The sequence below is a fragment of the Tamandua tetradactyla genome, chromosome 9 (genome assembly GCF_023851605.1).
Source record: "Tamandua tetradactyla isolate mTamTet1 chromosome 9, mTamTet1.pri, whole genome shotgun sequence".
Lineage (NCBI taxonomy): Eukaryota > Metazoa > Chordata > Mammalia > Pilosa > Myrmecophagidae > Tamandua > Tamandua tetradactyla.
In genome coordinates, this window is record NC_135335.1 from 19,284,022 (window position 1) to 19,302,098 (window position 18,077).

The 18,077-nt window shown below is 36.6% G+C and overlaps 1 protein-coding gene and 1 pseudogene across 1 annotated transcript; one reads left to right on the forward strand and one right to left on the reverse strand.

Moving 5' to 3' along the window:
• Window positions 1-6,367: 6,367 nt before the first annotated feature.
• On the reverse strand, window positions 6,368-7,333 carry LOC143645576 (olfactory receptor 5B2-like). The gene has a single exon (XM_077114860.1). The coding sequence runs from the start codon at window positions 7,328-7,330 to the stop codon at window positions 6,368-6,370; it is 963 nt and encodes a 320-aa protein (XP_076970975.1). The 5' UTR covers window positions 7,331-7,333.
• Window positions 7,334-16,235: 8,902 nt separating this feature from the next.
• Window positions 16,236-17,213, forward strand: LOC143645577 (olfactory receptor 5B2-like; annotated as a pseudogene).
• Window positions 17,214-18,077: the final 864 nt, after the last annotated feature.

An 18,077-nucleotide genomic window follows, 5' to 3' on the forward strand; every position in this document is an offset into this window, starting at 1 on the left:
AACTTTGCAAATATTTTTTTAATCTACTGCCCAGATTACTCTGGGTTATATCAGAGCATACCATCAGGCTGTACAAACCGACAAGATTTCACTCTTTAGTCAAGGTTCCAGGTAAATTATGGTGTTTGAATAAGCTGACCATACAAGTTAGATTAAATAGCGTGCTACAGAAAATGTGAATTTTGCACCAAATAAACATTTCTTCCTTTGGTCTTACAGGAGGATGAAGTTTTAAAATGCAGTCAACGTCATCCTTTGCCATTTAGCCTGATGTACCTTAGTTGTACCCAGATCAACTTCATCCACATCTCTAATTGAAGTCTGATCACTTTTTCAGTGTTGGTAACAGTTGCTGTATGGTTTAACGCTGACTTTCATAGCTGCAGAACTCTAGCTCTGAGTCTCAGGTGTCATGCAAATACCCGAAGTTCCAGGAAATGACCAGGTTATATACAAACAGCTCAGTATCTCAGAATCTAGAAATAACATTTACAACTCTGGAATATATGTGACTGCTGTAAGAGCTTACAATCTAAGGAATCTTTACAATATGCCTTCACCTGATAACCTATGATCTTGAATTCAAATCTCAGAGTTTGCACATAACCATAACCACATTATGGTTAGTCCATATTAGTGAGGTATAATGATATTTATCTTTTTTGTTTCTAGCCTATTTCACTCAACATATTGTCCTCAGGGGCATTCAGCTAGTTGCGTGCTGTGCCAGTTTGAATCGATTATGTACTCAGAAAAAAACATGTTTTAATCCTGATCTGATTTTGAGGGGGCAGCCTTTTCTTTTAATCCTGATTCAACACTGTAGGGCAGAAATTTTAATTAGATTATCTCTACAGAGGTTTGACATGCCCAATTGTGGGTGTGAACTTTTGATAACATGGAAATGTGACTCCACACATTCAAGGTGGGTCTTGATTAGTTTACTGGAGTCCTTTAAAAGAGGAAACATTTTGGAGAGTAGAGAGCAGACAGGGCCGATGTACACATTTGGAGATTGAGAAAGAAATAGCCTGGGTGCTAAGCAAGGACTCACAGAAATAGACAGAACCTGAAGAGAAGAAATCTCAGGCTCTGGCAGATGAAACCCAGAGTTTGTCCCAGCAGAGCTAAGGGAATGCCCACAGAGTAAATCTGTATAAACTATAGAGTAAATCTCTGGCATCAGAAGCTGAAATCAATGGAACTGGGTATGAGGACCAGCAGATGCCAGCCACGTGCCTTCCAGATCACCCTTCCTTGAGCCAAGGTATCACTCTCTGGATGCCTTAATAAGAGCATATCTATGACCTTAGAACTGCAAACTTGCAACTTATTAAATTCCCTTTTTAAAAGTCATTCCATTTCTGATATATTGCATTATAGTAGCTTAAAAAACTAATACTATATGCTTCATGACCTCATTCCTTCTTGCAGCCACTCAATAGTCCATTGGATAAATATACAACAAGTTCCAACTTCCATTCTTCAGTCAATGTACCCTTAAATCACCTCCACCATTGCAAAGCTGGAACAATGCCGCCATCAAAACCACTTTGCAAATGTCCATTCCAGTCCCTACTCTTAGCTCCTCCAGATATACACTTTTAAAGGTAAAAGATTAAACAAACAATAGTATATCCACAAATGGAATTCTATTCAGTGGTTAAAAAGATATAGGCCATTGATACATGCAACAGCATAGATGGACTTCAAATGTATGTCAAGTGAAAAAACTCATGCCAAATACTGTATTTTATATGATTCCATTTATATGTTATTCTGGAAAGGAAAAACTATAAGAACGTAAAACAGTCCAGTGGTTACCAGGAGTTGGGGGAAGAGAGAGTTGTTGTCTTTTAAAGGGCCACCAAGGGAGACTTTCAGAGTAATGGGTCTACTCTATATGGTAATGGAATGGTAGGGATAAAACTCTATGTATTTGTTAAAACCTGTAGAATTTTAGAAATGCAGAATTGTACATTTAAGGTGTATTAATTTTATAAGTCTGACCTGTAAGTTGGGGGACCCCAGAATAGGATGCAGTCTTTGACAAAAGGATCTAAACACTGAAAGGAAAGGTGGGGGGAGTTGTGTTATCTGAAAACTGTAAGGCTAAAAGCAAAATGAAATGCATAAAAAAACATTGTACTTCAGTATAGAAAGGTGTTGATAATAGGAATATTGTTAACATATTGGTATTGCTTTACTCGTATTCTGGAGTAGTCAAAAAAATAAATAAATGATCAGTAGTTTGGGGGAATCTGGCTTTTTACTGTCAGAGAAAAAAGTAGACATAAATTAGTGGAGAAAGCTGGAATTGATTTAAAAGAACAGAGTATAGAAAAGGGAAAAGGAAAATAGTTTAACAGTGTAGATGCTGGCAAAGATACACTGGTCAGTTGATCAAGTCAAAGATTCTCAGAGACAAGTGCTATTGTTAGCATGTACCCCTGATATGACATGATGAGGAAGGCACTTTTTTAAACTTTTTTTATTGTGAAATATATGTTAAAAAAAAGCAAAAAATTCCCAAGTTCGTTTAAACAAGTAATTATAGAACAGACCTTAAATTTTGGTATGGGTTACAGGTCCACAATTTTTTGTTTTTCCTTCTAGCTGCTCCAAGACACTGGACACCAAATGAAATATCCATATAATGATTGAACACTCATATTCATTTGTTAAACCTTATCTTCTCTATTATACTACTCCTTCTCTTTTTTGTCTTTTTTGCAAGAACCAGCATATATTCAAAAAAGCAATACATTTCAAAGCGCATCACAACAATTAGTTATAGAACAGATTTCAGAGTTTACTGTGGACTACAATTCCACAATTTTAGATTTTTACTTCTAACTGCTCTAAGGTATTGGAGACTAAAAGAAATATAATGATTCAGCACTCATATCATTTGTTAAACTCTACCTTCTCTGTATAATTTCACCATCACCTTTGATCTTTTTTCCCACTCTTCAGAGGTATTTGAGCTATGCTCATTCTAATTTTTTCATGTCGGAAGGGGTTGTCTATAAGATGCGATAGAAGGATAGACCTAGTTGGTGTTCTGAAGAGGTTGGCCCCTCAGCATTTCAGGACTTACCTGGCCCAGGGATCCATCTGGAGGTTGTAGGTTTCTGTAAAATTATTCTAGTGCATTGAACCTTTGTTGAATCTTATATAATGCTCTAGGTATTCTTTAGGATTTGAAGGAATAGCTTTGGTTGGGGGTTGGCAAGTTATGATAAGTAGCAATGTCTAACTGAAGCTTGCATAAGAGTGACCTCCAGTGTAGCCTCTTGACTCTATTTGAACTTTTTCAGCCACTGATACATTATTTGTAACACTACTTTTTCACCTTTTGGTCAGAATTGCAAGGTTAATCCCAGGGTGCCAGAGCCATATTCATTAAGGGGACTCATCTCCCATGTCACCAGGAAGACTTTCATCTCTGGAATTCATGTTCCACATATGGGGGCGGGGGAATGGTTTCACTTGCAGAGTTGGGCTTAGAGAGAGAGGAAGGCCACATCTGAATAACAAAAGAGGTCCTCTAGCAGTAACTCTAAGGCATACCTATAGGTAGGCTAAGCTTCTCCATAAGCTTCACAAAATCAAGCCTCAAGATCAAGGATTTGGCCTATTGATTTGGGTGTCTCTAATGTTTGACACAGTAGCAGGGGTTTCCCTGGTGGTAAAGTTTAATAGCTCCTTATTTTTTCTCCTATCCCTCATGGGACTTTGCCAACAGTTTTTTATTATTTGCTTAATATATTATGGGGTATATCCAGGCATTACATTATGCTAAGCATGATTAAAGGCTCTCATTCTTATTTTGAGCTCCCTGTGTTTGATTGTTTAAATGATCTATCCAGGTAGGTTGAGTTAGATTATGTGCTACATAAAATTTAGGTTATGTTTGAAATAAACTTTTCCTTCTTTTGTCCCAAAGGGTAGGTGAAGTTCTAAAATAAAGACAGAGTCTTCCTTACCCCTGTATTCTGTATTACCTTAATCCTAGCTTGGTTGGCTTCATTTTTAGAGTAACAATTAGGAAAGCACTTTTCTTTTTGTTTGGGAAGAACTTTTAATTCTTCCCAAAACATATATCTCTTGTCTAACTATGAGGGAGGAAAGGAATTCTTCAAAGTGTCTGAACAGAAATGCTCAAAACTTTCAAGTTCGTTGTAATGGTTAAGTTCATATGTCAACTTAATGAGATTATAATTACCAGTTGTTTGGTTGAATAAGCCCTGGCTTGGTAGAAACTGTATTTAAATAATTAGTTATGTGAGTGCATCTATTGCTGATCACATACGAAATTGCCTTAAGCAATGAGAAAAGTCTCATCTACTCAATTGAATGCCTTGAAAGAAAACTAATGATTTTAGCAGTCAAGAGAAAGAATTTCCATCTCTACATATATATTTATATATAGTACACTATTATTAATGCAGTCATGAAAAATGAAAGAATGAGAAGTGAAAAGTATCACAGAAGAGACTAAGGAGACATGAAAATTTACGTAATGTTGTATTCTGGAAGAGAAAAGGGAGATCAGTTGGAAAATAATAAAGTACAAATAAAATCTGTATTAGTCAGGGTTCTCCAGGGAAACAGAACTTTCAGAAGATTAGACATATAATGTAAATATTATGAGATTTATTATCCAGAGCCAACTGTGGATATGGACAAGTCTGAATTCTTTAGAACAAGTCAAAAGCTAAGAATTCTGAAGAATATTTCCAATGAATTCCCCAGGAGAAGCTAGTTAGCTGAAGTTGAGGTGGAAATTTTTCCTTCTGACTGCTGAAATAATCAGTTTTCCCTTTTAGGTGTTTACCTGACTGGAGGAGATTTCTCTCACTGTTGAAGATAATCTCCCTAGTTGATTTATAGATGTAATCAGCCATAGATGCAATCAGCTGACTGATTTAAATCCATGAAGTATCTTTATAGTAACAATCTTAGTTTTAAGTAAGATATCATGTTAAAGTAGGATGTCATCCATAGCGGAAACTGGGTGAAGGGTATATGAGAACTGTCTGTAATATAGCTCTAAATTTTTGAAAGTATAATTATTCCAAAATTTGAAAGGACAATTTATAAAAATGGTCCCAGAATTAGAAATATCTCCATTTTCATTGACTTTAGAGCCAGAAAGAATATTAAGATTATACCATATTGACTCACTAGTATCAGCATGACACTTTAAGCACATTCAAACACAGTTTATAATCTTGATATATTCAATGGCTCTAATTTTATACAGAGATAAAAATAAGAAATGGATACAAAGTCCTTTGGGTACCTTTATTTAGGATTGAGTAAACCAAAGGATCAAAATCAAATATATAATTATTGTGACTACATTAGTATATTGAGCCGTTATGTTTATTCCTGATAATTATTGTCTTGCTTACATTGTCTATGGATGCTGAATCAATGGGAACAAATGAATCATCAGTAGGTTTGAAGGAATTTTTCACATTGAATAAGGTAGAAATCTCCTCATAGTCTCATACTTTGCTTTTTTGTGACTTACTAAATGTAATTGATTTCATGTGTTACTTATCAATTAGTGAGAAATCATTCCTAACGTCAAAAGTTAAGATTCTTCGAAATGACCTACTCTACTGTGTGAATTCTAAAAAAAGTTAATTTATCCAAAAGTAGAGATTTCAAGTACGGAGTGAAAATGTAGTTTGAAAAAACAGCCGTGTCTCATGAAATGCACTAAATTCATTTTGTAAAGAATTATATTATGGGAAATAAACTATAACCATTAGTCATTTAAATATATGGAAAATTGGATCCAAAGATTAATTAGTTAAACAAATATTTATTGAGAAATTAGTATAAACTAGGACAGATATTGGGGATGAAGTTGCTAGTAAAGCAAAGAAAGCCACTTGTGGAAGGTACATTAGTGTTAAGGGAGATTAACAGGTGAACAAGTAGGAAATAATTAGAGTTGAGAAGTGATCGGGACTGTGAAAAATAAATCAGTGAGAGGACAATGTGCATTGGAGGTTGGGATGACTATGACATGATTACACTTTAGAAGATATCTTCAGGAAGCTAGGATATATTCCAAGCAGAGAGAAAAGCAAGGAAAAAGTCCTTGAGGGAGGAGCAAGGGCAGATGGGTTGAGGAATAACAAATCAGTGTGAATGAAGTGCCCTGAATGAACAGAACCCCAAATTTGTGTTCTCCTTCAGTCATCTTCATTACATTTTTCATATATATGTTTTCCTTCTTATAGACAACAGACTTTTGAAAAAGCAAGGATACCATTTTAGGGATCTAAATGCAATGTGATCTCAAAAATGTGAGCCATTGCATGAAGAAGAAAGGAAAGACATTCATCTATGTCACTGTGGATCCTACAAAGGTTAAGCTTAGGGAGAATTTGGACTTCTCAACAACTTTCTTGAAAGCATTCTTGACCTCCTTGTTCCTCAGGCTGTAGACCAGAGGGTTCAGCATGGGGATGACAATAGCATAGAACGTGGATGCCATTTTGTCTGTGTCCATGGAATGACTGGAGCTGGGCTGTACATACATGAAAATGACTGTCCCATAGAAGATGGAGACTGCAGTGAGGTGGGAAGCACATGTGGATAAAGCCTTCTGGTATCCCTTAGCTGAGTGCATCTTCAGGACAGTGATAAATATGAAGAGGTAGGAAATTGAGATAACCAGAAGAGCAAAAAACACGTTGAAGCTCACCACAAAAACAACCGCCAGATCACTCACATGTCTATCAGAACAAGAGAGAACCAGGACTGCTGGAATGTCACAGAAAAAGTGATGGATCACATTGGATCTACAGAAAGAGAGGCGGAATGTGTCCCCAGTGTGGATGGAGGCATTCAGGAAACCACAGACATAGGACCCCACTGCTAATTGTACACACACACTTGTGGTCATGGTGGTGGTGTAATGTAGGGGTTTACACACTGCTGCATAGCGGTCATAGGCCATTGAGGCCAGCAAGTAACTTTCCACAGTGGCAAATCCTACAAAAAAGAACATCTGAGCAGCACATGCATTGTAGGAGATGACCTTATCTCCTGTGAGGAACCCAGCCATCACCTTGGGAGTGACAGCTGAGGAGTAACCAAAGTCCACCAGAGAAAGGTTACAGAGGAAAAAGTACATGGGAGTGTGGAGTCGAGAGTCCAAGAGAATCAATGCAATCATCCCCAGGTTCCCACATACACTGATGAGGTAAATGATGGTGAACACTGCAAACAGGGGACCCTGCAGTTCTGGGGCATCGGTTAGTCCCAGCAGGATGAACTCAGTCACTTCTGTGCTGTTCTCCATTGAAGGTATTTGAGAATCAGAAGCTGCCCTGTAGTGATGAGAAGAAATAAAGGAACAGAATATTAAACAGAAAAGAGGCTGCAGTGAAATTAATAAATATAACTACTTTGCGAATTATTGCATCATAGAAATAATTTATACTTCAGGATTCCCTGTATTTAAAGTGTGCAATTGACAGCAAAATTTACAGCATGATTTATGCAATAGCGCTGAAAAGGAAATTCATAGCCCTAGATGCCTAAAATTAAAAAAGAAGAAAGCACTATAATCAACAACCTAACTGTACATCTGGAGGTACTAGAAAAAGAACAGCAAAGTAATCTCAAAGTGAGCACAGGGAAGAAATAATTAGATTAGAGCAGAAATAAATAAACTGAGATTTAAAAAAGAATCAAGATAATTACCAAAATCAAAAGTTAGTTCTTTGAGATGACAGATAAATTGACAAACTTTTAGCTAGACTGGCAAAGGAAAAAATGAGACAATATGAAAATAAATAAACTCGGGAATGAGCAAAGGGTCATTACTACCAACCCAACAGAAATTTGGGAAAAAAAGGATGATAGGTGAATCCTATGGACAACTGCATGCCAACAAATTAGAAAAGTTAGATAAGATGGACAAATTCCTAGGAACGCACAAACAATCTACACTGACTCTAGAATAAATAGAAGACTCAACAGATTAATTACAGGTCAAAAGATGGAATCAGTCATCTAAAACCTTACCAAAAGAAAAACCTAAGACAAAATGGCTTCACAGGTGAACTCTATCAATCCTTCCAAGAAGAATTCATGTCAATCCTGCTCAAAATCTTCAAAAAAAGTTGAAGAGGTGGGAACACTACCTAACTCATTCTGTGACGCCAATATCACCATAATACCAAAGCCAGATGAAAATGTTACAAGAAAAGAAAATTACAGCGCAAATTTCCCTAATGAATACAGATGCAAAAATCTTCAACAAAATACATGCAAATTAAATCCAACAGCACAGTAAAAGAATTATACAACATGATCAAGTGGGTTTTATTCCAGATATGCAAGAGCAGTTCAATAGGAGAAAATCAATTAATGTAATACATCTCTCTAACAAATTGAAGGAGAAAACCTGCATGACTATCTTTATTAGTGCAAAAAGTCCATATGAGAACATCCAGCAAAAAAAAAGGAAATTTTTATCCTTTCTTGATAAAAATTCTTAGGTAAATAGGAAAAGAAGGAAACTTCCTCAATATCATAAAGGGCATATATGAAAAACTCACAGCTAGCGTAGTGGATCTCAATGGTCAAAGACTGAAAGCATTACCTCCAAGACCTGGAACAAGACAAGGATGCCTACTGCCACCAGTTAGTAAACATACTGGAAATTCTAGCCAGAGCAATAAATCAAGGAAAATAAATAAAAGGCATCCAAATTGTAACGGAAGAATGAAAACTTTCCCTATCATGAGATGATGCTATATATAGAAAGACTTTAAAATTTTAAAACAAAGCTACTAGAACTAATAAATGAATTTAGCGAAACGGTGTGGTACAAGAGCTATAAACCTATAATGAGCAAGCTGAGGAGAATATTAAAAAAATTATTTACAACAGCAGCTAAAAGAATCAAACATATAGAAATAAATTTAACAAAGGATGTAAAGAATTTGTTCCCAGAAACTACAAAACATTGCCAAAAGAAATCAAAGAGGACCTAAATAATTGGAAGGATATCCTGTGTTAATGGAAACCAAATATTAGATGTCAATCCTACTCGAAGTGATTTACAATTTCAATGCAATCCGAATCAAATTTTCAACAACCTACTTTGCAGAAATTGAAAAGCCATTTATCAAATGCGAAAGGCAATGGTCCCCAATAGCAAAGTCATCTTGAGAAGAAGAACAAAACTTGAGAACTCACACTCACTTACTTTAAAGCATACCACAGATCTGCAGTGATCCAGTACGGTACTATCATAAAGACAGACATATTGACCAATGGAATCAAATCGGGAGTTCAGACATAGAACCTCACACCTATGGCCAATTGATTTTTGACAAGGTTGTCAAGTGCACTTAATGGTAAGAACAGTCTCTTCAACAAATGGTGCTGGGAGAATTGAATATTTATAAAAAAAAGAATAAGAGGACTGCTATCTCACATAATATACAAAAATTAGATAAAAATGTATCAAAGACTAAATTACAAGAGCCAAGTCTATAGAACTCCTAGAAGAGAATATGGAGAAGCATCTTCAGGATGTTGTGATAGACAATGGTTTCTTAGATTTTACGCTGAAAGAACAAGCAAAGAAAGAAAAATAAATAAATATTAGGAACCTCTTCAAAATTAAAAACTTTTGTGCATTAAAGATCTTTGTTGCAAAAGTGAAAAGGCAAACTCTCAATGGGAGAAAATATTTGTGAATCACGTATCTGATAAGGGTTTAATGTCCCGAGTATATAAAGAAACACTTCAACTCAACAATAAAAAGACAAACAACCCATTTAAAAGTGGGACTTGAGTAGGTAGTTCTCCAAAGAGGATATACATATGGCTGGAAAGCACATGAAAATATGCTCAACATCACTTGCTACTGAATGTTATTACCCTAGCTGTTAGGAAAATGCAAATCAAAACCACAATGGGATTATTTCACATCCACTAGAATGGCTACTATTTAAAACAAAACACAAAACTACAGGTGTAAGACGAGATGTGGAGAAATACGAACACTCATTCATTGCTGGTGGGAATGTAAAATGGTGCAGCCACTATGGAAGACAATTTTGCAGCTCCTCAGAAATCTAAGTACGAACTTGCCATATGATCTGGCAATCCTGCTATTAGCCATACACCCAGAAGAACTGAAAGCAGAGACTCAGACAGATATTTGCACACCAATGTTCCGAGTGGTATTGTTCACAATTGCCAAAAGATGGGAACAACCCAAGTGTCCATCAACTGAGGAACGGATAAACAAAATATGGTAAATATATACCATGGAATACTTTTCAGCTGCAAGGAGGAATCAGGTCCTGATTCATGTGACAGCAAGGTGAACCTTGAGGACGTAATGTTGAGTAAAATTAGCCAGACACAATAGGGCCAATATTGTATGATCTCACAGATCTGAACTAATTATAATTAGCAAACTCATAGTGTTTGAATCCCAAATACAGGTTACCAGGGGATAGATTATACATAAAGTATGTTGAGCTGATGCCTAGTATGTACAGAATTTTTATTTGGGTTTTTTGTAAAGTTTGAAAAAGGATGATGGTTATGGTAGCACATTATTGTGATTGTAACATAAGCACAGAAAGATGAATGTGCAAGTGGTTGAAAGGGGAAGTGTTGGATTGTGTACGTTACTAGAATAAAACTTAGCACATAAAGCATGGGACTGTATAACACAGTGAACCCTGTTGTGAATGATGGGCTGGGATTAATTGTACAAGTATAAGAACGTTCTTTCATCAATTATAAAAAATGTACAACACTAATTCAAGGTATCAATAATAGGGTGGTTTCTGGGAAAAATAAACCTAATGGAAACTATGAAATACAGTTATAGCATTATTTTCATGTTTTTTAATTGTAACAAAATTCCACATTCATACAAAGTGTCAATAATAGGGATGTTTATGGAAACATTGTAGTTTTTACATGACTTTTATGCAAGCCTACAATTTCTTTAATTCAAAAAAAAAAAAACCTTTATGCTAAGTGAAAAAAACGAGACCACAACACACTATATATTGTATGATTCAGTTTATATAGAATGTAAATATAAATAAATCTATAAAGATAGAATTAGATTAGTGTAGAGGCAGGAGAGGATAGAGGGATCGAGAGGTGACTGCTGAGAGGTAAGGGTTTTTTTTTTGAGTAATGCAAAATGTTCTAAAACTGATTGTCATGATGAATGCACAGCTCTGTGAATAAACTAAAAGCCATTCATTGTACGCTTTGAATGGGACATATGGTATGTGAATATATCTCAGTAAAACTGTTTTTAGAAAAATAAAAAAGAGCATATTTGTGAATTGTCTTTGGCATGTAGATCTGGTCTGGAGGTGAACACCATGTTTAAAAAAAATTTTTTAATGTTTTTGTACAAACACAGTGCTTTAATTTTTTTAGTTTTAATTTGAAACTTTGGTAGGGCATCCATCCTATTCTAACCACTCTTTTCTAATCCTTTTGCAATTTTATTTTATAGCCCATAAAGTCTCTGCTTGCTAACTTAAGACACAACCACTTTCAGTATATGTTATATTCTACAGTCAATGATGAATAACTATATGCACACTCACACACACATATAGACAGATATAAATACCATTTCGTTTAATTGTCACAATAACCTTAAAAAGTAGGTATCATTATTATTCCTATTTTGCCATTAAAGGTATTGAAGAGTCAAGAGGTTACATGATGACGCATAATTACATAATTAACAGGAGGGAGTTTCAAGATTCAAGAAGCAAACTCAGTTCTGAACAAATTAAAGACATGCTTATAGACACTTCACTGTCAGTGTTTGAAGATGAACTAATTATTTTTAAAGTGACATTATGGGGAAAAGTTTAAAATGGAGTACTAATCTTGCTAATTCAATTAGGACACAGGTAATTTATAGATATGTCATCTCATTTTTCTGTTTTTGTTTTGTATTTTTTAACCTGGAATGAGAAGCCTGCAAATAGTGAACAAGATCAAATTACAATTTACTTAATGAGCACATCATCTATTCTATTTATTTTGCCTCTTTTTTAGAAAAGTGGCAAGATACTTTATAAACAGCACTAAATTCCTTATAGACAGAGGTTCTGAAATTTATCCCCCAGTCTCACCTCATTGTTTTTGAAAAATGTTCAAATACCCGATTCTGGGCTGAAATCATTCATGTAGCTGCCCATTGCTTTTGTATGAAATACACTTTTCATTAAAGTATAAATGGACAATAAAACTTACCTTGGTCCATGATAAAAAAGGAAGCTCAATTCCTAGTGTTGAGTCTGAAATGAAACATTCAGCCATGGAATTAGACTTAAATGAGTTCTCAGTCAAGTGCTGTTCAAAAGTTCCCAAGGTTTCTAAGACAGGGAAAGATGGAGGAAAGAATATTTACTTGGATCCAGGAACCTGAGTTCAAGTTCTGCACCTGCCATACATTTTCTGGTGCTTTTAGGAATAATATACTTCCTCCTCGTTTGTAAAGTAATCATAATAAAATTACTTACATAATTCACAGGACAAGAGAGGGAAGGTATAGAAAACAACTCTCTAAAGGGTTATTTTTAAGTCAATCAATATAATTTTTATCTTGGAGTGTTTTCTTTCTAGATTGTTACAAGATCATAGCCAATCTTTTGCTTAAGGGAAAGCCTTTTATTAACATTCACAAGAATAAATGATTAGCAAAAGCGGCTTTACACACAGTTTCGAGTCACTAAAATGATGTTACATGGAGCCGTGTGGCGATTTTAGAGACTAGTACACGGAAATCAGGAAGGAGTTACAGAGACGCGAAGCTCTCAGGGGATGCTCCCTCTGAGGGCATACATAATTCCCTATCCCACTTTCCTGAGGAAGAAGCAATTCAACTGCCTGTGGGGACTTAGTTGGATATGTTGAGTATACACACATTTGTCCATGAGTTGTTGACATTTCTTTTTTTCCTTTTATAATTAAAGTATAATTTGCATCCAGTAATATCCACAGTTGTTAGTTTATACTTCTAAGAGCTCAAACAATATACATGGTCATGTAACCACTTGTACAATCATGATATGAAGCAATTTCACCACCTAAACAGATTCCCTCAAGCTTCTTTGTGGTCAGTCTCTTCTATCCATTTCTCCTGGCAATCCCTAAGCTGTTTTCTGTCCACATCCTTTTGCATAGGCAAGTATCTCATATAAATAGCATGTTAGTGTATGTAGCCTTTGAGTCTGGTTTCTTTCACCACACTGAGGTGCATTTGAGATCCCGCCTTTTGTTTACCTCTAACATAAATGGAATTTTTTATTGATGAGTGACATTCCATCATACAGACACCACAGATTACTATCCATTCCCCAGATAAAGGATATTTGTAGTTGGTTTCTGTATTTAGTAATTAAAGATAAAGCCACTCTAACCATTTGCTTAGCATTTTTTGAGTGAGCATACGTTTTCATTTTATGTAGGTAAATACCTTGGATTTGGATTGCTTGGTCATATGATAAATATATGTTTAATTGAATAAGGAACCTCCAAACTGTTTTTTCAAGTGCCTCTACCACTTTACATTCCCACCAGCAATATATTCCAGTTGCTTTACATCCTTTCCAGCACGTGGCATTGCCAGGGTTTTTTTATTTTAATTTTATTTTCATTTTTCCTCCCTCTGCAGTTTTGTGGAGCCACAGCCTTTCTCAGAGCAGGTAAGTTCAATGGCTACACATTTGTTCTGTGCAATCAGGTGACTTGGCTTCACATGCAGGGGTGTGATTTAGCCTTTTCAAATTTCTCATGTATAAAGGAGTAGATAATATGTATCTCTCATAAGATTGTCAAGAATATTATGTGAGATAACATATACAAAGTCTCACATATATAAAATGCCCCATGAGGTAAATATTACAATTCTGTTATTTATTTGCAAATTGATAAGGCATGGGTAAAAAATAGTGTTTTTATACATTCTATTGATTCCCCACTTGTGCCGTCCCATTGCATCTAGGCAAAAACCTAATAGTTCTAGACAATGGACTGTGGGAAGAATTGATATGTGTCACATTTGTGGATCGAAACACATACAAAATCCTACAATTGCCTCTTTCTTAACATGATGACTGAGGAAACTGCATGTCCCAGGATGTGCAGCTACAAAATGGTGGGGCTGTCTTCATCCTGTATTAGACAGTGATCACATGTAGAGAGCCCTCCCTTTCCACAGTCAATCTGTGTGATGGACATGTAGTAGTATAAGTGAGAAACAAACCTGTAGCTGGCTGAACAATGGCTAGTAAGATATCTTGTTCTATTCCCTGGAACTTTTCATTGTTACTGAGGAGTCTGGTTCCTGGCTAAAATGCTATGTGTCATTTTTCAATCTTCTCCATTGGAAATTACAAAGGATTTACTTGTCAGACCTCATGGATAGCTATATGTTTAATTAAATGAGAAGCTGGTAAATTGTTTCTGAAATGGCTCTACCATTATGCATTCCCACCAGAAATATATTCCAATTGCTTCACCTCCTTATAAGTGGTTGGCATTCTTAGATGATTTTAAAATCTAATTTTATTTTTATTTCACATTCATATTTGACCTTCCTCAAAGAAATCTCAAGAAGACTCTTTAGCAAAATATTTATTTAAAAAATATATAGTTTTAAAGAATGGTTAGCTAATCAGTTTGTACTCCAATGCCCTATTTTCCTTTATACTTTCCAGTTCTTGGAATCATACTATCTTACAGCAGTTCAATTCATCCCTTTTTAATTTTTTCTGTGAGGCTTTTCTACCTCCAGTTTCTTCTCCACTAGGGTATACCACCATAGGGAGCTAAATGGGATCCATCCAGAAAGGTGGGTCACTAAGGAAAAGTCTATTCTGCCTTTAGTTGTCCAGCCAACAGACACTAGGTTAAGTGAGGCAGTTACTTTGCAGTGGTTTGTGTTTTTCCCTGGGTCTCTGAACTTGGGTCCTTGTGACTGAGTATGTGTAGAGTCCCAACTCATTTGGGTTGAGGAAGGAAAAATTGAGAAATATTTGAGGACACAGAAATTTTCAATGGGCTTACTATGTAAGAGGAAGCAAATAGAAGAGGAAAGTTACCAGACTTCAAAATTCACCCACACCTTGAAGCTTTACATGTCACCACCTACCTTTTCCAAACTTACATAGAAGCCATCATTTCATCCTAACAATAGTCTTATATCTACAGCTGATGATAAATGTGGCATTTTACCCATTATTTGGAAATATTATCTCATTTAATTCTCACAATTGCTTGAGGTAAATCTCATTACCAACTTCATTTTACAGATAGAAAAATTGAAGGTAAGAGAAGTTAAGTTGGGACCAACGAGTCTTTAGAAGTAAATAGAAGATTTGACATTTCAATGTGTATACACCTCTTCACAGATACCAAATTCTGTACCCTATGCAATGCCTTCTCTTCAGAATTTCCTTTGCAGTTTGTACATTCCCCTCCTACTGCAGTTATCCCACCACGTATACTTTACATACATCGTCCAGTTATTTTGCTATAAAACACCACATATTGAGTTTGGAGATATAAAGAATTGTAAGTTGAGAGAAATTCAACTTGATTTAAATTAATATCACTGGACTTGGGAACCTTTCTGCTTGGGTTCAAAGCTTGGTTTTGCCAGTTAATACTTGTGTAGACCTAAATTAATTATTCAACCACTGGTACCACATAAGTTAAAAGGGGGTGGCAACCAAAGAATCTCAAAGGGTTTTTGAGAGGAAAAATGAATATGCATATATAATGCCAGAAACAGTATGTGGTATGTGAACAATATAGAAGTATAAGTGTTTACCAAGCTTAAAAAATTCTAATGGCAGATATATTCAATTCAAGACATGTCAGCTTGGTCAAGTCATTATATTTTTTATATTGGAGTTTACAAATTTACAAAGAAAAAATGTTCAGAAGGTGATTGATGAACATTCCTCAGCCCCAGTAGTTTGTAACTCCATAAATCATGCTGTAAAGTTTGTTGTCAATCCCATACTTTAGATACAAAGACTCTTGAAGTATAAATTATTACTATAGTGTAACAATTCACATAGTAGTTGTATTTGTTCATTTCACTGCAGTCTCTTTACTGTTTAACATTCTGTACCTTTACTTTTCATTGCTACAGGGCAGCTTCTGATTCTCAAATAACTTCAATGGAGAACAGCACGGAAATGACTGAATTCATCCTGCTGGGATCCTATTTGCAGTGCTCACCCTCATTTACCTCATCAGTATATTTGGGAACCTGGGGATGATTGCATTGATTCTCTTGGACTCTCGACTCCACACTCCCGTGTACTTTTTCCTCTGTAACCTCTCTCTGGTCGACTTTGGTTACTCCTCAGTTGTCCCTCCCAAGGTGATGACTGGGTCCATACAGGAGATAAGGTCATCTCCTACAATGCATGTGCGGCTCAGATGTTCTTTTTTGCAGCATTTGCCACTGTAGAAAGTACCTGTTGGCCTCAATGGCCTACAACCGCTATGCAGCAACGTGTAAACCCCTACATTACACCACCACCAAAATCACAGGTATGTGTGCACATTCGGCAGTAGGTTCCTATGTCTGTGGTTTCCTGAATGCTTCCATTCACACTGGGGACACATTCCACCTCTCTTTCTGTAGATCCAATGTGATCCATCACTTTTTCTGTGATGCTCCAGCAGTCATGGTTCTCTCTTGCTCTGATAGACATTTGTCTGATCTGATTGTTGTTTTTGTGGTGAGCTTCAATGTGTTTTTTGCTCTTCTGGATATTTCAATTTCCTACCTATTCATATTTCTCACCGTCCTGAAGATGCACTCCGCTAAGGGACACCAGAAGGCTTTATCCACATGTGCTTCCCACCTCACCACAGTCTCCATCTTCTATAGGACAATCATTTTCATGTACCTACAGCCCAGCTCCAGTCATTCCATGGACACAGACAAAATGGCATCCACGTTCTGTGCTATTGTCATCCCCATGCTGAACCCTCTGGTCTACAGCCTGAGGCACAAGGAGGTCAAGAAGGTATTCAGGAAAGTTGTGCAGAAGGCAAAATGTTCCTTAGCCTTAGTCTTTGTAGGATCCACAATGACACGGCTTCATCCCTCTCCTGTCTTCTTCCTGCCATGGCTCACATTTTAAAGGTCACACTACATTGAGATCCCTAAAGCGGTATCCTTGCTTTTACGAAAGTCTGTTGTCTATAAAAAGGAAAAGATATATATGGAAAACGTAATGAGGATGCCTGAGGGAGAACACGAATTTGGGATTCTGCTCATTCAGGGCACTTCATTAGCACTGATTTGTCATTCCTGAACAAGTCTGTCCTGACCCGCAGGACAGTCAACGGGGTCCGCCACCTGCTGAGGGAAGAATGGCTATGGGACAGAGAGACGCAAGAAGGACAGCAAGACAGGATTCTGATCAAGCTGCAAATTTTATTAACCAAGCCAGGTGTATATATACCGGCTTGGGGAGGGAGTAGGATATGTAGGGCATTATGATAGGAGGGAGTTCGCGCCGGCGGGGAGGACTGGTTAGATAATTGGTGGGGAATTCGCACCGGCGGGAAGGTCCCGGCGGGAACCTATTTCCGTGAAGAACCTTGTTGTACTATATAGATGCCATTGCATTAGCCGGGGTGGCCATGTTGGCTCAATCGCTATCTTAGGTTAGCCTCTGGTCCCCAACACAAGTCTTCCCTTGCTCCTCCCTCAGGGACTTTTTCCTTGCTATTCTATCTACTTGCAATATTTCCTTGCTCGCTACAGATCTCTTCTAAAGTCTAATCATGTCATAGCCGTCCCAACCTCCGATGGACCTTGCTTTCTCCCTGCTTTATTCTTCACAGTTCCAGTCACTTCTCAACTCTTGTTATCACCTATTCACCTGTTAATCTCCCCTAACTAAAACGTACCTTCCACAAGTGGCTTTCTCTGCTTTACTAGCAACCTCATCCGCCATACATAAATTATGGCCTAGTTCATACTAATTTCTCAATAAGTA